This window comes from Stegostoma tigrinum, chromosome 5, assembly GCF_030684315.1.
Source record: "Stegostoma tigrinum isolate sSteTig4 chromosome 5, sSteTig4.hap1, whole genome shotgun sequence".
In the NCBI taxonomy this organism is placed as follows: Eukaryota; Metazoa; Chordata; class Chondrichthyes; order Orectolobiformes; family Stegostomatidae; genus Stegostoma; species Stegostoma tigrinum.
Window position 1 is genome coordinate 121,455,422 of NC_081358.1, and position 25,764 is coordinate 121,481,185.

A 25,764-nucleotide genomic window follows, 5' to 3' on the forward strand; every position below is an offset into this window, starting at 1 on the left:
AGCACTGTGTTACAGCTGTCTTACAAACTGCGAATGAATGTCCAAGAATAACCTGCAGTTTGAGGATTTCTCCTGTTTCTGGAAAAACTGTTCACATTCACTCAGTACCATGTTCCACTCCATCAATGGCACCTCAATGATTTGGTACTAGTTAATTGCTGACTGTCAAAACACTACAAATACTCTCATTTCAGAACATGTGCAACCCTCAAAGGACAGAATAACTGACTGGTAATTGCCAATTCAGCTACCAGCTGGAATGGTAGGAGATAGATTTCCTGCTACACAGTTAAATAAAGGAAAAGCCTAAATATGAGGAAAATAAAATCTTGCAAAGATGGACAATAAAGGAACAAATTTGGTTTCCCTAAAGAATTAGAAAGTTGTTATTTGTTCTTATCCTGCTTTATTGCAGTCAAGAGAACCATACAATTCTATGACATTTTGGGAAAATAAAATTAGATATTCAGCACATAAAGGGTGAACGAGAACATATTTTTTCCACCTGTAGATAAAATTTTACAGCAACAAGATACTTGGAACAGAGTGAATATTTAAATTTCCACATCTGTTCTGGCATAAAAGAAATTCAGACTGTCAACTAGCAGTCTCTTGTAATTCCCTTATCCAGTCTTAACATTAACTGACCAATTCAAGCGAACGCATTTTTCTGTTCTGTAAATTGTTGTCAACTGGTAAGAAAGTATAAGAAACTTCCCAATACTGGTACCCAAAACACTCAAAATATTGTTCAATATATGACCTTAATCAGTGTATTATATCCAATTTGGATTTGTGCTCATTATTGAAAGTTAACCACCAGTCTTCCAGGACTATTTGAAAGAGTTTTAACTTCAATTATTTGCAGCAAATAGTATTAAAGTACAATAATTTAAAGATCCAAGTTTCAAATACTACAGGTATGATACACTGGGAAAAAAAATTCAGTATTCCAACATGTTTTAATACAATAAATAAGGTTGAAGTCATTGAGATAACAAGGTGTAGAGCTGGATGAACAGAGCAGGCCAAGCAGCATCGTAGGAGGGAGCATTACTCCTCATACAAGACGCAAAGCTTAAAAGACTTTGGTAGGAAGGAAGAGAAGGACTTGATGAGTTGTCTAGAAGTAGCAGCAATCACTCCCAGACCACTCCTGACAAGTCTGTGTCAGTCACGGCTACACAATTCTGAGTGTATAAAGAGTTTTGAGTGTCAAAGACCAGCACTCCCTTATAAAACTGAAGTGTAATCAGGGTTTCAGCGGAGCAATATGCACAGTATCACTGACATTAACTGTTTTTACAAGGATCTGTCTAGAAAACTGACAGGATTGGTGCGAAGTGTAACACCCATAATGTGGCCAAATTTAATCCAACTTTTTCATTGTGAAACAGTCCGGGTCTGAAGCAGTACTCACTTTTCATTCTCCTCTCTGATTTTGCCAATCATTGCACTGTGTGGAGAGAAATGTGGTTTATTTAACCAGAGTTCCACTCTATCCCTTCGATTTCCCACAAAGTTAAACTTGCCGTCAATGAAAAAAAATTCCAATAAAAGGAAACAGACATTACATTATTTTGCCCAGTCAATTAAGACTACTTATCACTGGATTAAAAAGTCCTGGAACACCCTCATTAATTGCACTGTGGTTATCCCTACAGCCAATGACTAAAGCATTTCAGGGCAGCAGCTCACAACTGATGCACCAGGGCAACTAGAGATGGTAATAAATGCCAGCCTAGATGACAACGCATACATCCTGTGAACAAAATAAGTACTAAATGCTGTTCTCAACAAGAAATGGAAGCAGAAAAGGCACTCAAAAAGCATGTTAAAAATCACCTGGCTTAGGATCAGATGTTCTAATTGTTTCTGAATAGGTTTCAAATCTTCTGTTTGCCTCCTGAGGATTTAAACTCCTGCTTGTTAGTTATCTACAGCCTAACATGTCAGTATTTGTTTTTGGTTGGTATCCTGTCTATACAGACAACGGGTGGCTTAAAGTCAACTTAATCAAAAATGGTATACTCATTGCTTAATGCTTCAACTATGGCCCCATCACCAGGTTCAAAGATATTCAGGAGTTGTTAACACAGTGGAAACAAATAACAACGAGTGGTGTCTTCGTAGTCACAGTAGTATTCCATGGAATTTGTTACTTAGAGATTCATTCAAGACATTATATATCCCACTCAAAGAAAGACAAGGATGTCTAACATTCCTTCTTGAATGAATGTTTATTTAAAAAGCATTGGGTCATAATAAATTAAATATTATTGGTAAGGTAAGGCTAATAAAGGAACTGCAAACATTTATGTCTAAGTACGACAGAAAAACAGCAGATGCAAAATTAAATGCGCAAATGTAGAAGCTGTTGTTCGAGATAGACCACTATGTATATCAATTGGCAGAAACGACAATAAAAGCAAAGTGCTGGAAAAATCCAGTAGGTCCGGTAGCATCTGTGGAGAAAGAAACATAGTTAACATTTAAAGTCCAGCATGTTTCATGTTCATTCTGGATTTGAAGCATCGATTCTGTATTTCGCTCTTCAGATGCTGCCAGACCTGATGGGTTTCTGTAGCAGTTTCTACTTGCATTTCAGATTTCCAGCATCTGCAGTATTTTGCTTTGATTTTAGCAAAAACAGCATCCTGCTGCTTACCTAATTGCTGAAAAGCATTAAACAGGACGAATTTGCTGGATCTATTCAGTAAATGTGAAACTTATCACAGAAAGTCTCTATTTCAATTTAGGTATCTTTTTAACAACTAACATTTTCCCCAAAAAAATGCATACCCCATCCTAGTGCAGTTAGTGGATGACAGCCACAAAACACAAATTGCAGGCAGAAAATCAATCTCATTCACTGACAGAAGTGCTAACTCCAGGTGAAACTAACAGGAGAGCTATCTTACCTCTATTCTACCTAGAAATAGTGGTTTCACTTTTTGTATCAGCGAAAAATGCCCCTGGAAAATCACTGTGCTGTAATCACACCCTCCGAACAGTGATGATGTTTTAGCATCTGAGTTTTACAATTCTTCAGCTGCAGGATAAAAAAATCTTTAAACCTCCTAATATTCCCACTAAAATGATGTACATTTTGTGAATCAACACAAAATATGACGGATAAATATAAACTTAATAGATTATACAGAATAAAGATAGATTCATGATTCTAAATGGGAATTGAATGATATCAGCATAACTTAGCCCAGTTAATCCAACCCTTCTATTTCCGGCCATTGTGCTTGTTCTTAGCTCCTTGCACTGGATAACATTAACAAAAAAAAATCACTGTGCTCCTGAGATGCTGCTTGGCCTGCTGTGTTCATCCAGCCTCACATTTTATTATCTTGGAATTCTCCAGCATCTGCAGTTCCCATTATCTCCAAAAAAAAATCACTTTTCACTTAACAGACAAAGGCAACAGTATTTAACCTGAAATCAAGCTTAGAGTATAACACACAGACAACTGCAACCAGCATAGGAAGGCCGAGACTGCAGTTTCAGCAAACCGATTCAAAATCTATTCAAACCAACCACTGGATGAGATGTTATTTTTAAAAAACTGACTGAAGATAAGACAAGTTATTACCCGAGTTTCAAAAAAGAACGGACGCCTTCCGTTAACGGACTTCATAGGCTGCTTCTAAAAACAGCAACACCATGTAACAATGCCAGAAACTTCGGCCAATGTTGCAACATTAGTTTGAAACAGCAGTAACAACTTTTCAAGCATGTCACGAAACAGCAATTAACACCATTACTGGGTGCACATATAATAATACATAACTTGACCACCCATTATCAGTCATCGACAGAAACATTCCACTGTACTGTCCACTTCCTATGGTAACGGCTAACTCTTCCAAATCATTCTGAAAATAAGTCGACAGATAATTTAGGAGGCAGCAGCTGCAGCGATTGATGATTTTAGGCAGTAATTAGATTTAATCCCATCTCCTTGTTCCAAATTCAGCCAGTGCCAGTAGCTGATGCAAAAGTTCAAAGTTTTCCAGCTGTTCGCAAACCAAAGTCTGTGCTTTTTCAGTCTGCTGCATTCCAGATTTCTAAATCTGCATCCAAGTTGTTGTTCCTCTGTGATAAACTATTAATTCAACTAGAAGTTAACCAAAGCAAGCTGTTTTATATCTTAATGAGCAACCGATCAAAAACAGAAGATCTACCATAGGCCAACTATCCTATATTTCCCCAAGCTCTCCAAGCTAAATTTAAATTTTCACACATTAACCATTGGTAACTTACAAGTTTCTGTTAGCTAACATTGTAGAATAGCTAGACTTGCACTGTTATTATTGCACCAGAATTTCATAGCCCCAATTCAAGGTAATTGACGCCACACGATGAATGCATGAAAAACACTTGCAAGTGGCATTAAGGCCTCAAGTTGAAAATCTTTTGAGAGTTCATAAATGGCCCTTAAAATACAATTAACTATCGCACTTTTTTTGAAAGAATGTTATGGATTTAAAATCTACTTGAGCTAATAATTGATAGAGTATTTTGTGGCAGGATGGTAGTAGAGTCGTAACATCACTGGACAAGTAATCCAGTCTAATCATCTAGGGAAACATAAGCTTAAATCCATGGCAGATGATGAAATGTTAACTCAACTGAAATCTGGAATTAAAAAGCTAACCTAACTGGCAACAGTCAATTGTCATAAAATTCATCTGGTTTATTAAAATCTTTCAGGTAAGGAAATCTGTCACTCTTACCTGATCTAGCCTACGTGACTCAAGACCCACAGCAATATGATTGACTTTTTACTGCTCTTCGTCAATTAGGGAGTAAATTCTGGCCAAGCCAGAGACATCCACATGCCACAAATGAATTAACAAAACAAGCTGGAACTCATTGATTTACAGCTAACTCACAAATTGAATTCTACCTCAATCCATCTGATTTGATTTCCATCCATCCTCTCCACTCTTCTTATACTACAAGACAGCCCTAAACCAAAGCCCTAAAACAATATTCTCTGACTGTGCTTAAGTGCATTATGGTTCCCCACATATCTCTGCAGGCTATGACATGACCAACAAAATGGTCTTCCTTCAAAAGCTCCCACCATGGCTTGCTGGTCTGAGTACATTAGTCACAAAAAGTTAGTATGCAGCTACAACACATAATCAATAAGACTAATGGGAGACTATTCTGTATTTTGAGACAGATTTATGTAAAAGGAGGTTACGCTTTAGTTATGAGGAGCACTGGTGAAACAACATCTCAAACACTCTGTACAGTTTTGGGCTTCTGTTTTGTTTTGTAAGGATGCAACTGCACTGGAGATGGTTCAGAACAGATTTGCTGGAAAGATACCTGAAATGAGTGTTCCCTCAAGAGGTTAGATTGGGCAAGCTGGGCTTTATACCAGAGGAGTTTAAGAGAGAGTGAGAGGTTACTTAAGTCAATATTTCAGTCCCTGGACAGTTTTGTCAAGGTGGATGTGGAGAGGATGTTTCTTGAATGTCAGTCCGTAACTATAGGGCACTGTTTTAACATTAGGTGACGTAGAAACATTCCATTGACATTAATACTGTATTTGACCTAGTGTAGCATGAAGGAAACCCAGGAAAAACAGAATCAATGGAACTCACAGGGAAACTCTTTGCTGGTTGGAATCATACCCGGCATAAAGGAAGATACCTGCGGTCATTAGAGATAAGTTGCCTCGGCTTCAGGACATCTCCAAAGAGTTGCGCAGGATGATATCCCTTCACTGCTGTTGGGTAAAAATCCTGGAATTCCCTCCCTAACAGCATTTTGGGTCTACTTACAGCACATGGACTGCAGCAGTTCAAGGAGGCTGCACACCATCACCTTCTCATGGGCATCTAGGAATGGGAAATAACTGCTGGTCCAGCCAAAAATGCTTACAACACTTAATGAATTATTTAAAAAGTAGGGGTTGTCACTTCAGGCCACAGGTGAGGAGAATGCTCCTTCTCTGTGGAAATCTGCCAATGAAGGCGATATGGTTGAGGCCACTGAATATTTTTAAGACAGAGGTGGATAGATTCTTGTTAGGCAAGAGGATCAAGTGTTAACAAAGAAAACAGAAGGAGTAGGCTATTCAATTCTTCAAGCCCACTCAGCCATTCATGACTGATTCTCTAAAGACTCAGAGTCACACATCAAGTGAACAGGCCCTTTGGTCCAACTTGTCCATGGCAACAAAGTTTTACAAACTAAAGTAGTCCCATTTGCCTGTGTTTGGCCCATATCCCTCTAAAGCTTTCTTCCTGTATCTGTCCAAATGTCTTTTAAATGTTCTAACTGTACTTACATCTAGTACTTCGCCTGGTAGTTCATTCCACATACAAACCATCATTTGTGTGAAAAACTTGCCCCTCAATTCTTTTTGCCATTTCTTTTGTTCCTTGTTATAATTTCCTGGCTACTGACTGTAAGGACCTGCATTTGTCTTCACTACTCATATTTCCTCTTTATATATTTATAGAAACTGGCTATAAAAGGTTCTATATTCCCTTGAATTTTACACTCATATTCCATCTTCCCATTGTTCATCAAACATTTGTGCTCTTTGGCTGAGTGCTAAAATTCCCCCGATCCTCAGGTTTTATTTTGTCTGGCAATTGTATATGTCTTCTCGTTGGCGCTAATACTATCCTTAATTTCTGTTGTAAGCCAATGGTGGAGCCATTTTTCCTCTTTTATTTTTGTGCTGGACAGGAATGAGTAATTGTTGTATCTAATTCACACATTTTTAATACTTGAACTAGGAATAATTAGGATTGTGGAATTCAAAACACAAACAAATCAGGCATGATCTTATTGAATGGCTCAAGTGATGAACGGTCTACGTCTACAGAACATAACAATCCAAAGCATTCCAGTTGCTACATGATGACTCTTTGCACAGCTGCTAAGTAATGCTGGAAATCTTCCCTGAGGCAATATAGAACTTAGAACTTAGAACAATACAGCGCAGAACAGGCCCTTCAGCCCTCGATGTTGCGCCGGCCTGTGAACTAATCTAAACCCATCCCCCTACACTATCCCATCATCATCCATATGCTTATTCAAGGACTGTTTAATGCCCCTAATGTGGCTGAGTTAACTACATTGGCAGGCAGGGCATTCCACGCCCTCACCACTCTCTGAGTAAAGAACCTGCCTCTGACATCTGTCTTAATGCTTGTCTACAACCTCTTTTGTCAGGGAGAAGATACAGGAGCTTGAACACACGCACCAACAGGTTCAAGAACAAGAACAGCTTCTTTCCTGAAGTTATGAGCCTTATGAATGGACTCTCTAACTTCAAATAATGTTGATCTTGCTTTGCGCACCCCCTATGCAGTGTAACTGGTACATCTTGCTCTAAACACCATATGCTCTGTATGCCCTTGCTCACGATGATCTGTCTGTACTGTTCACAAACAAAGCTTTTCACTGTAATTAGGTCCATGTGACTGCAAGAAATCAAATCATAGAGACAGTAGATGGTGAGAGTCTTTTCCCCATGGCAGATGTGACCAGAACCAGAGTACATAAGTTTAAGATGAGAAGTAAGTGGTTTAAAGGAGATCTGAGAAAAAGATTTTTTTCACCTAGAGGGTGGTGGAAATGTGGAACATGCTACCTGAGACAGTGGTGGAAGCAAGGAGTCTCGCAAATTTAAGTGACATTTGGATGAACACTTACAATGCCAGGGCATTGTCAGCTATAAACTCATGGGATTAGTGTAGTTTAACATTTGTTGGTTAGCAAAGACATGGTAGGCAGAAGGAAACAAGAACATAAATTGGTGGAAAATGTCAACTGGTCTGGCAGCATCTGTAGAAACAGATCAGAGTTAACCTGTTGGGTCCAATGACCCTTCTTCAGAACACTGAAAGTTGAAGGGCCTCTTTCTGTGGTGTATGACTCTACATTCCCAATGGTGGGGAAGTCCAGAACCAGGAATTTGGTTCACATTTAACAAATTCCTCTGTCTCCAAGCTCTAAACACTACGGCAGTCCTAGTCTATGTTTGCAAAGTTAGCATCTCTTATTATCACAGCCATATTATTCTAAAGCTATCTGTGATCTCCCTAAATATACATAACCTTAATTTCCCGCTGAATGCCCTTACTTCTCCATTCTACCCATGTAACTTCACCAGGCGATCACGCAAGAATATCCTCCCGCGAACTTTTCCACAATCAATCTTGCAACCTAGGCTCTAGGCCCGAAACGTCAGCTTTGCTGCTCCTAAGATGCTGCTTGGCCTGCTGTGTTCATTCAGCTCTACACCTTGTTATCTTGGAGGCAATGTATGACAAGACTAATGACTGGGTAACAGACAGAAAATAGAGACTAGAATTAATTTTCACATTGGCAGAATCTGACTAATGAGATTTGGCGAAGATCAGTACTTGGGCCCTAGCTCTTCATAATATATATTAATAGTTTGGAGGTCATGCGAAATGTGATTGGAATAATGTGGAAAAATGTGAGGTTATCGATCTTGATGCAAGAAAGATACATGCTAAATATTTCTTAAATAGTGAAAGGTTTTAAATGATGGAAATTTTGGTCAAGTCGGTTTATACTCTGACCTCAGTTAAACTGAAGCTAGAAGATGTTGTAATTACAGTTTCCTGGGTTGATCAAATAAGGCAGGTCTCAATGTGCTCCACTAGACACACTCGCACCATGTTGCCTTATATGGAGTATGGAATGTGACTGCTTATGACTTGGCATAAATATCTGGGCGTTGTTTTCCAGTAAACTCCATTGTTTGGGATTGAACATTGTGATCCGGGTTTGGTCAATGCATTAGCTGAGGACCAGAGAAGTTTCTACAAGAACAACATTTTGTGATAAAAGTTAGGAGAACAAGGGATTTGCAGGAGTGAGCCTTCAACAGCACATTTGATAAGCACTTGCCTTAAAGCTAACTTCAGAGAAGACAAAGAATCACAAGGCAAGATCTACCCCAAGAGCAAAGCTGACAGCAACACTTGAATTGGGCTAGTATTTGTTTCAAACCAAATTTGTAGAGGTAAGTTAGAGTTAGGGTTACATATGGGTTAAATAAAAGTAAGGTCAAGTGAAGTTTAACTTACTCCATTTAAGTTGAAACTAAGTTCGATGAAGTAAGAAGTAAATGTTGCAACAAATGTATGTTTTCTACTCAGTATTGGTGCGTAAAGAGTTAAAATAAAGATAGGTTTGTGAAGTAGTCTGAATCAATTCCCTGCGTTTGTCTGTCACACAAGGGGAGAAACCTGGACAAAAAGACGGAGTACTCATTTCAGGCAACACTATGAAGATAGATTGGAGAAACTGGGCCTGTGTTTTGGATAATTTCAATGAATAAGAACTGATCTCACTGGAACATACAAAATACTTGAAGGCACAAAAGCTGATGTTTCGGGCCTAGACCCTTCATCAGAGAGGGGGATGGGGTAAGGGCTCCGGAACAAACAAATGAAGTGACCATGCCACAAAAATAATTGTGAAAATAATACTGAACTGAGATTGGTAGTGGAGTGAAAAATGCTGGTTGTGACACTGGTGAGTTTGAAATCAGGTGCAGCAAGCAGCATAATTTGCACAGTTTAGAGCATGAGCTGCAAATATGGCATATGTTGGGATTTAGATTTCCTTTGATTGGTCTGTAATAATAAATATAATTTGTGATTGAAATCAAATCCTGCCATGTAAACACACTTTGCAAGTAGAGTTTTTCCATTTTTTTTTGAGGGGGATCTTGATTACGGGAATAAAATACAACAAAACTGTGTGCACAAAGCTTGTGTATTCATTTTTATTAGCTGTAGCCACTTGATAGAATTTTAGTTAAAGATAAAAAGATTAGAATTTAAAAGTCATAAAACGTTGTTTCCGAAACAGCTCCTGGTGGTTCTTACTACAATAGATTCAAAATTGATGTAATGACAGGGAATATTAAAATATTATACTTTTAAGCCAACATTAAGCTGTAAACAGATTATCTTTGCAGCAAATCAGCAAATATATGGTATGCTGGGAGATTGGCAAATATTTCAAAGCTTAATGGAAAACCAAGAGTTCTCTTAAACAGAAATAAGCCATTTGGTGACATTATTCTACTTGAACCTACTACAATTCTAAAAATATAGCTTACTTTGCCTTTTTTTCTCATGAGTTTATTAAGCTTCTCCTGATTTGTATCTCTGCTATACGCCTTAATTACTGCTTGTGGCATCAAATGCCACATTCTCAGCACTCTCTTTCTTAAGATGTTTCTTCTGAATTTTGTTACCGGACCAGTTAGTGAAAACCTTGTATTTATGACCCATAGGTTCACACTCCATCCCCAACTGACACTCACACACCCAGCCTGCAACCCGACAAGCAGAAACATCTTTAATACATCCACATTATTGCGCACCTTCATAATTTTAATAGAATGTAAGAACCTAAGAACTAGACGCAGGAGAAGGCAATTCAACCCTGAGCCTGCTCCACCATTTAAAAAGTTAATGGCTGATTTCAACTTGACCTCAACTCTGCTTTCCTTGCCTCTCAAAACAACTCCTCAACCCATTACTAATTAAAAATCTATCAATCTCCTTAAATTTACTCAATGTCCTGGCATCCATCGCACTCCTGGCTGGTCAATTCCACTGATTCATGACCTTGATGACTACTGCCAGGTCGTCTTTCAATCTTTCTAGAGAAGAAGACACCAATTTTAACATAATCTAGAATAGTTATTCCATAAAAATTAAAAACTCACCACAATTTCCATTCTTTGAAGAATCAAGTCTTTACTCCACAGTTTTCAGCAATGCCATGCCAACTGCTCACCTCCTTCACTGTTAGATAATGAGCTTATAAATGATACCTTGGCTCAAAGGTAACACTATCACTTCGATTCAGAAAGTTGCAGGTCCAAGCCCAACTTCATAAACTTAGCACAAATGCAATGCAGACGAGAGCGATTTATGCATTGTCATTGTGCTACCCTCAAGCATATTACATTGTTACGTCATTGTCAGATTATTGTAAATTATCTGCTGGTTCAGGTAGGGATCCTGCCACAGCTTTCACAATTCCCTTCATTTCAATAGCACATCATAAGAAACACAACGATTATGGAACAATTTGGAAACATTTTTACGACATCTTTGTTTGATAATCAACTTCAAAGTAAAGTAAATTATAAGTATGAATACCCATGATTCCACAGGATCACAATGGAAAGGTCTCAGTATTCCTATATACTACTTACCACATATCACCTAGTTGGTGCATATAGTGGACGGACATGCAATTGTACACAACTTTCCAAAAAAAGAAAAGGCAATCAAATGAGGAGTAAACTTAGGTCTACGTGTATATTTTAAACTCTAGAGACAAATGTGGGAATAACATTGTCAGTCCTTCGTATGCTTCAGACTCTGAAATATTTGAAACAAGCATCCAAAACCAATATTTGAATGGGATTCAATCAGTGCAAGAAATAAGTATTTTAAATGCATGGTGATTAAAGTCGACCCTGTACATCACCTACTTGGTTGGGTTCTTAATTCCCAACGGACTTGTACTTATGCTTATAAAGCAACAACAGGGCTTTTAAAGTAATTATGTGTTCAAGTGTGGTCCTCCTACAAGCTGCAAAGTAATAAAAAAGATCCTGTGACCTTTTCTCACATAATCCCATCTACCATATTTAAATAAAGATTGTACAGCACTCAATATCAATATTCCCACAAGTTGTTGTTATGGTAAAGAGATCAAACCAAATGTTCCTGCGCAACATCTTTAAAATTTGTTCTGCTTTCCATGTATTTGATTAAATGTTACATTTTTAAATGTTATGGCTCTGACAAAAGCATAAATCTTTCACAGCTGCTGTTCTACTCTGCAGACATATGTAACTTTCTTCTTGAAATCTACCATCATAAAATCCCACAGGACCAGGTCAGCAGAACACCTGCAATTCTTCATTCAGTCCGTGCACAGTGCCTAAAACTAAAAGTAACATTAATAGTTTCAGTGCCCTGTTGCAGTTACATTTTTCACAAATTCCCGTGAACAAATGCTACAAGCATGAAATCATCCAGGCAACTCTGTCATCAAGAGGATAACACTTTCCCCCTCCCCCAAAGCAGAAATCCCATGGGAGCAAGGGGGGGAAAAAAGGCAACAATTACAAAACAACAGCACTTGGTGCAATCTCAAGGGAAAGCTAAGGAAATGTGTAATGGCAAATTGGAATAACTTCCACACGATTTTAATTTAATGAACATTTTTAATTGAGGAAATAATCACTGCTGTGACACTTCACCTGTTCGGAATTAAAATGTCAGCCTTGTTCCTAACACTTTTACAGCAGTCTGGAGTGCACATTATCCCCAATCCAAAAATATAAACTTCTAAATCTGCCTTTTCAGATTCTCCTAGGAGTATGCTTGATATTACAGGGGACAAGAAAGAAGCAATGTTGACCAAAACAGCAGCATACCTGTATGGGAGAAGCTAGATGGACTAGCTGGATCTTTTTCCTGCATTTCTTTTGTATCTGTGCACAGTGCAAGTGTGAGACCCGTCAAGCTCATTTTCCAGAGGCATTGCATGGTGTCATTGTTATAGAGTCCCCAAACCACAGTCCTTCTCTTTACAGCATCCAACAGTACTAGCTATTGTTCACTTTTTTGAACTAGTGTTCTGCAAAGCTTAAAAGTAGTACTGTGAAATTGTCCAACAAATTACTATGACTGGCTTTTAAAGCAAGCTGGATAAATTCCCATTAAGAAAGAGGATGTAGAGCTATAAGAAGAAGAAATAACTTGCATTTATATAGAGCATCTTTACAAATTCGGCATATCACACAGTAGTTCAAAGCCAAAGCAATACTTCCAGTTTCAAAATTAGCCCCGTAATTACAATAAGAAAACTTGGTGACAAGAATAAGCTGGATGGCTCTGCTAAATCTTTCAGGCCCATGACAAGGCTACTGCAATTCTGAAGTAAATGAAATATGTGTTCCAATACCACCTGCCATAACTGATCACAACTAATGTGGAGTCTATAGGTTCAACAGTAACACTTTTCCAACAGACACAAATGCCATAGGTGCAAAGCAGTGGAGAAAAAGCAGAGATAAAGAAAGTAAAAACAGAATAGAAGAAAATTACAAACATGATAAAATTATAATCTATAATTTAGGCAAGTACTGTTAATAAGTACTGATGAATTATACTATATTTCCTGTTCTGTCTCGTGCCTTGTATAGTGGTAGCAAAATTCAGTTTGAAATAAAAACAGATTCCTACAACTTGCTGAACTTGGATGCTGCTTTTTTTTGTGATTTCTGCAGGAGGACCCCAAATCTCTCTATTCTGCAGTATCTGCATTCTTCTCCCATTTAAACAATATTCAGCTCCTCTATTCTTCATGCCAATGTTCATAACCTCACATTTCCCTACAATATATTCTGTGAAGTCTTTTCTCATTTACATAATTCATCATAATCTCTAGACTCCATATGTCATCCTTACTCATTATCTTTCCACCTAGTTTTACGTCATCCACACACCTTGTGATAGCACATTCACATCCACCATACAAGTCTTTCATATATACTGTAAGTAAATATGACCCCAGCACTGAGCCCTATGGAACTGCACTAGTTACAGGTGACTATCCTTAAAATATCTCCTTAATCTTCTATCAGTTAGCCATTCCCCAACACATGCTACTCAACACCACAGGGTATTATCTTAAGTTGTTTTATGTGTGGTAACTTACCAAATACCTTTTGCAAATCTAAATATGATGCATCTGCTGATTTTGCTTTATCATAGAATTACAGATCATCAGCCATGATCAAAAAGGAACAAAAAGCAGGCTCAAAAGGCCAAATAGCTGACTCCTGCTCCTATTTTCTATGTCTAATCAAGTACAGTTTATCCCCTATCATTTGTTGTCATGCTGAGGGTCATTCGCTATTTCTAAACATCTGCCATTGCTCATCATTCTGCTAAATCCCTTTCCCAGTCCACTCCAGCCAACTCTGTCCTCCTTCTAATGTAAGTGACCTTAAGTTTAGCACAGTTATTTTCAGACCAAGCTTCTCACTCTCAAACTGAATGCAAAATTCTACACTTGCTTTTCACTGTTCGCTAGAGGTTTGTTTAGTCTGAGATCATTTATTAAATATGCCTTACCAGATACAAAATAGCCTGATCCTTGGTTGGATTCTGAGCATACTGTTCTTGTAAATCATCCAAAATGCACTCTATGAATTCTTCTTCCTTGCTTCCTCTGCCCTAAAGTTGAAGTCACTCAGGAACATGTACTACTATTTTTTATTAGCTCCAGATTTATCCTTTATTCTGCAATACAGTTTCTGTTAGAGGGCGTATAGCCTACTCACACCAGCAGTGTCTTTTTCTTGTTTTCTGTTACCTCCAGCCTTCGGGATTCTAAGCCTGCTCATTCAAGATCAGTTCCTGGGATTGTCTAGAGATAATGGGAACTGCAGATGCTGGAGAATTCCAAGATAATAAAATGTGAGGCTGGATGAACACAGCAGGCCAAGCAGCATCTCAGGAGCACAAAAGCTGACGTTTCGGGCCTAGACCCTTCATCAGAGCTCTTAATTTGTTGTTCATGCTGCTACTAACCGGTCCATTCCCATTCAAAATTGAAGGAGATGTCCTTGGCCCAGGCACTACAAAGGCAGCATTTGGGAACCAAGAACATGACTTTCAATTTTTCACCTCCATTGTTGTACAGAATGCATTGATTTTATTCAGCTTTAATCAGGTTCTTCTCTTCTATCTGGTTGTGGTACAAATGAAGGAATGCTCAAGATGAACTTCATCTATTCCAGTTTGAGCCTTTGATGTACCTGCAACATTTGTTCTCATTCCTCTGTTTTCAAGATCAAAAGAGTTCAAAATTTCATAATTTTTCAATAAATCGCTACACTGACTGTAGAAAACAGATTTTGTTGAAGAGCATTGTTTGCAGTATTGAGGCTACAGCCTAAACAAGAACATTAGCTATTTTCAGCATGATAGCCTCAGTTTTATCTTTTATTGTTTTGACACTAAAGCTCAGCATTCTACTTACCTACTTGATCACTGCTCCTGCATGACTGGCCATTGTCTGTGTTGTATCTATTATTTCTTCCAGATGTCTGTATTCTTCTGTCTGCACTTTACTCAATCTAGTCTACCACATCCACTGCTCACAATGTGGTCTCTTCTAAATTGAGAAAATGAAGCATAGACTGGGTGACCACTTCACAGAACACTACGTTCTGTCTGCAAAGAAGGCCCTGAGTTTCCATTGCCTGACACTTCAACACGCTATCTTGTTACCCACTAATATCTGTGTCTCAGGCTCGTTTCAGTGCTCCAGTGAAGCTCAGTGCAAGCTAGAAGAACAGCATCTCATTTTCCCCTTGGGAACTCAACGTTGGATTCAATAATTTTAGGGCTTGAGGCACCTTCTCCCATATCCTTACCCCTACCCCAACATGCCAGCCCTTGTTATCTCATGGTTTGCTATTACACACAGCTCACTGCTGGCCACGAATAATCCTCATTAGTAGCTATTCATTCTCCCATGCCCACTATTATCCACTCCTTTATTTGTCCAACTGTTCATCTCTCATAAATCCACCTATAGTTTACTCTTTAATCCCTCCCCTCACCTTATCTTCTACATAAAAATCAACTGTTTCCTAGCTACCATCAGTTCTGAAGAAGGGCCACTGAACCCAAAACATTAATTCTGATTTCTCTCCACAGATGAAGCCAGACCTGCTGAGATTGTACAGCAATTTCTGTTTTTATTTCTGATTTCCAGCAGCCACAGTTCTTTTAGTTTTTTATTGTATATTCTTCTCTTCTAAATTATTTTCTCAATTCATTTATGGGATTTGGCTGTCAGTTGGTAGTTTAACATATATAGTCCTTCCCCAATTGTCCTTGTAAAACTGGCGGCGAACTGCCTTCTTGAACCCTGTGGTCCTTGCAGCATTGCGATACCCATAGTGATGTTCTGAAGGAAATTCCAGGATTTTCACCCAGTGGCAGTGAAAGAACGGTGATGTGGTTGCAAGTTAGGATATGTGGCTTGGAAGGAAACTTTGAATTCTTTTATTGCAGAGGACTGTCAAGGCTGTGTCATTCAGTATATTCAAGGCTAAGATACACAGATTTCTAATTAATACAGGAACCAAAGTTACAGGGAAAAGACAGGAAAGTAGATTTGAGGATTATCAGATCTCACTGAATTCACCCGATGGGCTAAATGACCTAATTCTGCTCCTACATCTAATTATCTTAGTCTGTCCAGTACTGGAAGTTGTGTTACCAGCCTGTTGGCCCTTAGCTCTGAAATTTGCTTCTCAAACCTCTCCGCCTTTAAGACATTGCTGAAAATAAATCTCTTTGACCCTGCTTTTGACCATCTTCCCTAATAGCTACTATAGTGGCTTCATGATATATTTTATGTTCTGACAGCTTGGTGAAGTACCCTGGCGTTTTTTATTATATTAAAAGATATTATCTACATGTGATTTGCTGTTATTGGCTTGTCAGGAGTCAAAACATTGGAATGACGCAATGTCACTGTGTTTGGGAGGTGGAATTAATGTAAAGGGTGAAAGACAAAAGGGGGATGGTCAAGGTTAGGTTAGAGAATATGGAATAATGACCAATACAGTATAGTGACGCAGTAGCGAACAGAAAAATATCAACAAGGTGTATAAAGACTCAGTAACCAATAAAGATGATGATAAACAACATATGTTCAATCTAATAGAAGTGCAAAGACTCTAGAATTAGACAAAAAGGGACAAGAACATAAATGGTAATGGATAGTGTTTGGCAATAAAGTCTTAGCGCAGCTGCGTGGGATAGGTTGGTGAGAAAGGAGAAAACCACCAATAACTGATTGAGGTTTCAGCACAGAAAATATTATATAGCCCTTTTCTTTTGATTGCAACACTCTCAATTCCCATAATTTGCTAGAAGGCAACATTACTGCCCATCTTAACAGAAGAAGCTAGGCTGCAGCTCAGGAATTAGTGACAAAAAAGCTTTGTTCAGGAACTGTACTGTTAAATATTAAATCTTGAGTTCAGTCAAAATACAGGCAAGGGTAGAGCTTCAGTCAGAGACTTTATTTCTACATACAGCTAAGTAACTTTCTACTTTGTTTATTCACTTGAAAATTGTCTGGTAGTGCTACATTATCCTGAGATAATGGGAACTGCAGATGCTGGAGAATTCCAAGATAATAAAATGTGAGGCTGGATGAACACAGCAGGCCAAGCAGCATCTCAGGAGCACAAAAGCTGACGTTTCGGGCCTAGACCCTTCATCAGAGAGGGGGATGGGGAGAGGGAGCTGGAATAAATAGGGAGAGAGGGGGAGGCGGACCGAAGATGGAGAGTAAAGAAGATAGGTGGAGAGAGTATAGGTGGGGAGGTAGGGAGGGGATAGGTCAGTCCAGGGAAGACGGACAGGTCAAGGAGGTGGGATGAGGTTAGTAGGTAGCTGGGGGTGCGGCTTGGTGTGGGAGGAAGGGATGGGTGAGAGGAAGAACCGGTTAGGGAGGCAGAGACAGGTTGGACTGGTTTTGGGATGCAGTGGGTGGGGGAGAAGAGCTGGGATGGTTGTGTGGTGCAGTGGGGGGAGGAGACGAACTAGGCTGGTTTAGGGATGCAGTAGGGGAAGGGGAGATTTTGAAACTGGTGAAGTCCACATTGATACCATATGGCTGCAGGGTTCCCAGGCGGAATATGAGTTGCTGTTCCTGCAAACTTCAGGTGGCATCATTGTGGCAGCTACATTATCCTGCTTTCTTTCTAAGAAAATAAATCTCATGCAGAGAGAAAATCTGGTTCCAATACTTCAGGTTTTGTTATTTGTTCATGGGATGTCACTGGCTGGGCCAAAATTTGTTGCCCATCCCTAATTCCTCGAGAAGATTTTGTTTGGTTACCTTCTTGAACCACTGCGGTCCTTGGCATGAGATATAATGGGAACTGCAGATGCTCGAGAATCCGAGATAACAAAGTGTGGAGCTGGATGAACACAGCAGGCCAAGCAGCATATTAGGAGCACAAAAGCTGACGTTTCAGGACGAGACCCTTCATCAGAAACGTCAGCTTTTGTGCTCCCAAGATGCTGCTTGGCCTGCTGTGTTCATCCAGCTCCACACTTCGTTATCGTGGTCCTTGGCATGTTGGGTACACAGGCTGTGCTGTTAGGGACGGATGTCCAGGCTTTTGACTAGCAACAGTGCATGGACAATGTTGTTGTAAATGAAGGTGATGTGTGACTTCAAGAGGAACTTGTTTGTGATGATAGTGCACATACTTGCTGTTGTAGTCTTTCAAGTAGTTGAGGTTTCGGGGTTTAAAAAGTACAGTCCAAGGAGCCTTGGTTTATTTTCCTCCATTGTATTTCCCCATGTTAAATAGTAATTTTTAATCCTGAAGGGAGCTGTGAACTATTTCACTCTATTGCTACACAAAGCTTCACAGCCACTCTTGCCATGTAATGTTTTACATTCCAAAGTGTCAGTCAAGTTCTTTCAAAAGTTCTGCGGAAGATGGTTTGCAAACCACAGACAGCATACTACTCACTTGAAACCACAGAAATAATTTCAAAAATGGTTCTTCCGCCAGATAACTGGAAACACAAAAGTTATAATTAACATTTCCCCCTCAGAAAAATATGATTTGATTTAATCAAGAATGAAAATATTCATAAATCAAGAAGTGAAAAGAATATATTAAAATGGATGGTCAGTGCGGATTTCAAAGTGGAAATTCCTGCTTGGCGAACATAACTGCATTCTCTGGGAGAAGGCCAGGAGATGGTCTACTGTAGATGGATTTTGTCTAGAATTCCTAAAGGCTTCCGATAAACTGAGAAGTAATTGTTGAATGAGTAAAGTTACAGCATTCAGGGGTGAAGGAGGGAAAGGGTTATAAGACAGGGGTCATTTTTGAACCACAGGAAGATCCTGGAATGGAGAAAAACTTGAGCACAGAAAAGAATGCCCTAGAAATGTTTCACTTGGTCATCATCAAATTTATCAATTAATGCTAAAACAGCTGTGTTCTCCATAATGTTCAATACTGCATCCGTTAGCACGAGTCGTAAGGAACTGTTAGCAACACAAGTCAGCAACTTAAAAAAGATTGGCAAAAAATTAGGATGAAAAGCCTCATGTCTCTCATGTCTTCAAAATGTCTATGGAAGCTGGATTACTTATGCACAAGAACTGTACCTGTAACTTTCTACAGAAAATTAACTCACGAATTAAACATTTTCAAATAAAAATGCAAACATATTTTGAACACTTATTTGTCTCTGCTTATCCTCTCTCATTTCAGGGGCACTTTTCAAATGTTTCTTTCATGTGTCTTTTCCTTTCTAATCTCGTTCAGTCTCTCAGAAGATTCTTTTCTACAACCTAATTTTCTATTTGATTCACAATATAGTACTATAGAGTGGATCATGTTACACAGAAGCATGGTTTCCTTGATGGTTACATCAGCTTAGAAATCAATCAAAGTTCTGGATGTTAGCCAAAGCACCCATTCATTTTTACCCTTTTGGATTTGTTGGTGATGCAATATTTGGCAACCAAGAACACAGGATGATTGTGTTACATGGTAGCAACACAGGAATCCGGTTAGGAGCAGTACGTAGCAAGTCGATAGCACCATGAGTCAGAACAGGAGGAATACATACCAGATGGGGATCACGGAAATGGGTGAGAAGAAACAAAAATCCAACAGCAGTTCTACAGGAAACCATGAGTTATTCGGCTGTTGAATGTTACTTCAGCCTCAACAAAAATATTACTTCCAAATCTGAGCATCATAGTTAGAAATGACGAAATTAGAGAGTGTGCAAGAAAGATTCAATAGTTCCAGGAATGAGTAACTTCCATTACATGAAAGACTAGAGTAGTTGGGAAAGTGAAGGTTTAATATTATTATTTGTGGACAACTAATCAAAGACCTAGGCCAATGTGCTGGGGATCTTGGTTCAAATCAAACCACGGCAAACAGTGGAATTTAAATTCAATAAACTGTCTGGTGTTAACGGTCTAACAATGACGATGAAACCGTTGCCAATTGTTGAAAAACCCATCTGCTTCATTAATGCCTTTAGGAAAGGAAACTAACATCCTTACCTGGTCTGGCTCCATGTGACTGCCTGCTCACAGTGGTTGACTCTTATCTGCCCTCTGGGCAATTAGAAACGGGCAATAAATGCTGGGCTGCCAGTGACACGCATATCCCATGAATGAGTTTTTAAAAATAGTTGTGGCTGTGTTTCTTGGAGGAGAGAATTTGTTGAAGAGATTTGATATAGTTATTCAAAATCATGAAGGATCTAGACAGAGTAGCAGTGAAAACAATTGTTCGCATTGATGGAGAGATCAAGAACCAAAGGGCGCATACTTTTGCTAATTGGTGCAAGAAAAATGAGCAGCATGACAAAAAAATTTTCATGCAACAAATGGCTGTAATCTGGCTTACTCCAGGAGTATGATGGAGGCAGGGTCAATTGAAGCTGTCAAGAAGGGGAAACGGAAAAATGTACAGTCCTGTGGAGGTGATTCAGGGGACTGACACCAGTTGAACTGCTCCTTCAAAAGACAGTGCATACAAGACTGTCCATGAATGTTTTTTCTCTCTCTCTCTCTCTCTGTTATAGCTATTCTCTGATTCTGTGAATTGAACATATTAACCATTTGGAGATGAACCATGAATATTTATCACTCACTTTCTTTTCCCATTATTTGTAAGTTAAAACTCTATTGTATTTCAGTGTAAAAGTATTCAATCAATGACACATTACTAGAAATAAGGGATGCTACATCTAAGGAGCATCTTAAAAATTACTTTTTCCAAAACACAATTAAGATACAAATGCATTACTACAAAGAATTTACAAAACACTGTGAGAAAAAAAGCAACTCAACTTCAAATGTATTCTTTTCAGAAGTCACAAAAAGCCCATCAGCAGCCTTCAAATTTCAACACACATGCAAAAGCCTGATAGTATTTGTGCTCCATCCCAAGTGTAGATCAAACAAAATTCTAGCAACTATATCTAACACTCTACCTTGCATTATTTATCTTTAAACATAAAAAAATTTGGAGCAAGAGGACATCATAGCAAACTGGTTCAATAACTGAACAAGGTCAAAGTAGACCCTCAACCTCAACACCATAACAGAAAAACAGAATCAATGCAGTGCAGAAGGAAATCATTCAGCCCATTATACCCACCCAATCGCTAAATCCATCAATTCCAAAAATCTATCAATCTCAGGTTTGAATTACTTGAAGTGTCAGCATCCAGTCCTCTGGGGTAGAGAATTCAAATAGATTCAAACATTTTGTCCAACCCTACTCTTCAGACTATTCTCCCAAGATTCCAATTTTCTAGCTAACATTCCCTGTAAGCTAGGCATGCACACAGCTGCTGCAATAATCTGCACACGACGATCAGTATGTCATCGCAGCCCACAGCACTGACTTCTGGTTTCAGAAATCATTGGCACCAGAAAAAAAAGGAGGGAACAATGTTTCCATGTAGATTACAATTTCTTAGCATCTACCTGTCAAATCTTCTCAGAATGTTGACCTTTTAACCTCCAACTGAATGGTGTCTTTTGCAATATTCGATCAATGTGGTAAGCACCTAGTTTTATAATGATCAATATATTCTGAGTTGGCTAGAATGTTTTGCAGTACTTTGTTCTGTCCGGCTAATAAAAAAATACATAATGACAGTATACATTCAATAATGTAAACCATACCTTTGTCATTTCCGCGAGTACACATTCTTACAACATGAACAGTTCACACATTTCTACATTAAGACTTACATTTACAGCTTAAAAGGAGAAACAGATAATGAAAAGAAAGACTATTGGCAAAAGGGTTGGAAAGCAAATGCAGCATAAGATACAGATGAAAGATGGGGCAATAAGAAAGAAGGAATGGAAAGATAAAATAATGAATTAAGTAAAAAGGGAAAATGATATTTACACACACAATATATACATTATACATTGAAGCTGTGCAGTGGCTAACTAAGACAGTGCAAGATGACTCAGTTAGAAAACAAGATGAATGGCACATGTTTGTAACGATGTTGCCTGTGTTGGGAATGGAGCATAACATCAAAATACATTATGGAATAATTCAAATAATATTCATTGAATTTCATTCTTTTAGTATACTCTGTGGCACTTGCAAAGTTACACCGTAACATATGGCAGGAGTACTGGCTGGTTTAGGTCACCCTTCCAAACATTGCACAAGATGTCCTAACATGTTTCTAGAGTTAATGGCCCTGCATCCTATTACTGACAGAAATTCATTCTACCTCACAGTTTTCTGTTCTAGAATTCCCACTGGCAATTAAACACACACCCACACTTTTTTAAAAAATGCATCACTGAATGTTCTTGGCTCCTTCTGATAGCTTCAACTTCAAATTGTGCAAGTCAAAATCCATAGTCACATATCCAATAGATAACTCTATCTCAATTTAGTTTCTCACTGACTAAAAAATTTATCATCTCAATTGATCCTTCTGCTTCTCTTGTTACAGTATTTGAAATTGATCATATTTCTTCATCATTCATTCCTGAAAATGCAGCAAATAAATTTGCAAACCCCTTGACATCATTCTTGAACAACTCTATATCTTCTCTGCAAGGGGAGGCAATGGCCTAGTGGTATCATTGCTGGGCTGTTAATCCAGAGACCCAGCCAACGTTCTGATCACCCAGGTTCAAATCCTGCATGGCAGATGGTGGAATTTGAGCTCAATAAAATTAAGAATCTAACAATGACATTGAATACACTGTTGACTGTCAGGAAAAACCCATCTGGTTACTAATGTTCTTTAAGGAAGGAAACAGCCATCGGTCAACATGTCATTGTTCGACATGTGACTCCAGACCCACAGAAATGTGGTTGGCTTTTAACTGCCCTCTGGGCAATAAATGCCGCCGAGCCAGCAACACCCTCATCCCAAAAACAAATAAAGGAACTTGCCAGAGGTACCAGCTCTCAGGGAAGATGTTGAAACTAGGTCTTGGCTGCTTACCCCAGATTAAAAGATCACATCGAAGAATAGGAGCATTGCCGCCACTCTCTTAAGTGCAAAACTAGGAATTTACAGCATTCCATAGAAACATCAGTGGAGAATAGGCAGTATTAAGGGGTGGCAAGGCTGCAGAAGGATTTTAATGGGTTAGAAGAGTGGGCAAAGAAATAGCAGATGGAATACAACGTGGGAAAGTGTAAGGTCATGCACTTTGGTAAGAAGAATAAAAACATAGGCTATTTCTAAACGGGGATAAAATTCAGAAGTTTCAAGTGCAAAAAGACTTGGGAGTGCTGGTCCAGGATTCTCTCAAGGTAAACTTGCAGGTTGAGTCAGTAACCAGGAAGGCAAATGCAATTTTGGCATTTATTTTGAGAGGACTTGAATATAAAAGCAGTGATGTACTCCTGAGGACTAATAAGGCTCTTGGAGCTCAACTGTTTACTCTTGTTCTTAGAAATATATTTAATATTGAATTAGATGGAAAATTATCAATGTATATGTGTTACATCACGGGGTGATGCTAATGAATTATTAGTTCACAATTGTCTTCTTATCTTCACAACAGGAACTAAAGCTTTCAGAAAAATGGAATGGAGAATAAAACAAAGTTCACAATCTATCGTTGAACAAAAAGAATATAGTGCTGAGATGACACACTGCAATTAAGCTAAAGCGGAGTAGAACAACATCATTTCATTAGAGGCCTCACTGATGATGTTACCTAGCATGGCGACAAAACGTCTGAATGAAAACAAGCCAGTTTGACAAGCAAGTCAACAACCTCAAATAGTACTTAAATATCTGAGGGTTTCTATCTCTCCCTTACTGTTTGGAAGTTACTAGCTTACCCCCAACAAAGATCTATACATATAGTTTCATTGACAAACATTCCAAGATATCACCACTTACTACAATGTAATAACTCCTTGATCAATATTAGAACACCACCTTCTCTTTTACACGCTATCTTGCCTAAAGATTCTATATTCTGGAATATCGAGCTGACAGCCCTACTCCTCCCTCAATCGTGACTTCAATATAGCAACAATTTCATACGTTAATGTGTTAGTCAATACCCTCAACTCTTCTGCCTCACTCACAAGACTCCTTGTCTTACAATAATTGCTATCCAGACTTGCCATATTCCCTTGTGCCTTAACTCAACTATAATATGCAGTACCTTCAGGACTGGCTTGGTTCTTTTTCTAAACTTGTGCATCACTCCCTACTATACCTCCATTCTTTATCACACCAACCAGCTAAATTAGTTTAAAGGTCCACCAACCACACTAACAAAGCTTGGTGATAAAATCCTCGCAAACTTTTGGTTATCTTCACTGGCGAAGAGAATCATGTCTTCAAACTCAACAGCAGAGCAAATATATTTGTCTGGACACACAACGAAAAGTATACATAATGATGATGATGCAATTGTGTGGTTCTTATATAAAAGGGCTCAGTGTTTCTGTTCCCACCTCTGAATAGGACACTCAGCTTCAAGTCCTGCTTGCTCTAGAGGTGTACAATAACAACTCTGAACAAACTGATTTTAAAAAATATTTAATTCAACAATTGATTTTTTGATCTGCAAAACAAAAAAATGTTGCTCTTTATCTCAAACCATTCTACTTAATATTTATACTATATCATACCTGCGCCCGACATCGAACACAACAATTGTGTCAGTAACACACTGCCAGAGGAAGTAGTAGAGGTGGGTACAATTACAATATTTATCCATAAATCCCTATGGTGTGAAAACAGGCCCTTCAGCCCAACAAGACCACAGTGACCCTCGGAGTATCCCACCCAGACCCATCCCCCTACAACACCCCAAATCTACATACTGCTGAACACAACAGGCAATTTAGCATGGCCAATCCACCAAGTCTGCACATCTTTGGACTGTGGGAGGAAACCAGGGCACCCGGAGGAAACCCATGCAGACACGGGGAGAATTTTCAAAGTGCACACAGACAGTCGCCTGGGGGTGGAATCAAACTGGGGTCCCTGGCGCTGTGAAGCAGTGGTTGCTAACCAGTGAGCCAACGTGCCGCCATTTGGACAGGCACATGGACAGGAAAGGTTTAAAAGGAAAGGGGCCAAATGCAGGCAAATGGGACTAGTTCCATTTAGGAAACTGGTCAGCATAGATGAGTTGGGCTGAAGGACCTACTTCCGTGCTGTATGACCCAATGACTCTACGAACAAGTCAAATGTCTTATGTCTTTTGAATGTCTTATTTTAATGTGGGTCTCATTAACAATTCAGACAGGCTTGTCAAAAATAAATAAAATCAGTGTGAACAAGTGTGCACTTACCAGAGTTATGATAGCTGTCCATTTGCTGAGGAATCTGGATGGTGAAAGTTATCAAGTCAGGGGCAAACAGTGATTCAGGCTTCCTGCTTTCATTGAGCCATTTGCTCTTGTGCAACTCTCTTGTGTCCGAAGGCCCTTGGATTAGAGGAATCAGTTTTTCCTTCATGCCATCATTCCTTCCTATTGTTGAAAATATTTTTATCATTTTTTTCAATCATATTTGTAATCTCAAATTATATTATAACTGACTGTCTGTTGATCTTTACACTAATCAGAATAAAGAAATTATCAGCCCT

General features: G+C 38.8%; 1 protein-coding gene across 2 annotated transcripts in view; it reads right to left on the reverse strand.

The window, feature by feature from the left end:
- The window catches only part of LOC125451670 (intermembrane lipid transfer protein VPS13B-like), a 907,633-nt gene that overhangs the window by 539,685 nt on the left and 342,184 nt on the right, over nt 1–25,764 (reverse strand). For both annotated transcript variants that reach the window (XM_048529130.2, XM_048529131.1), the window contains exon 19: nt 25,469–25,648. In XM_048529130.2, the coding sequence (XP_048385087.1) occupies nt 25,469–25,648 (180 nt within the window). The remainder of the gene's footprint in view (nt 1–25,468; nt 25,649–25,764) is intronic.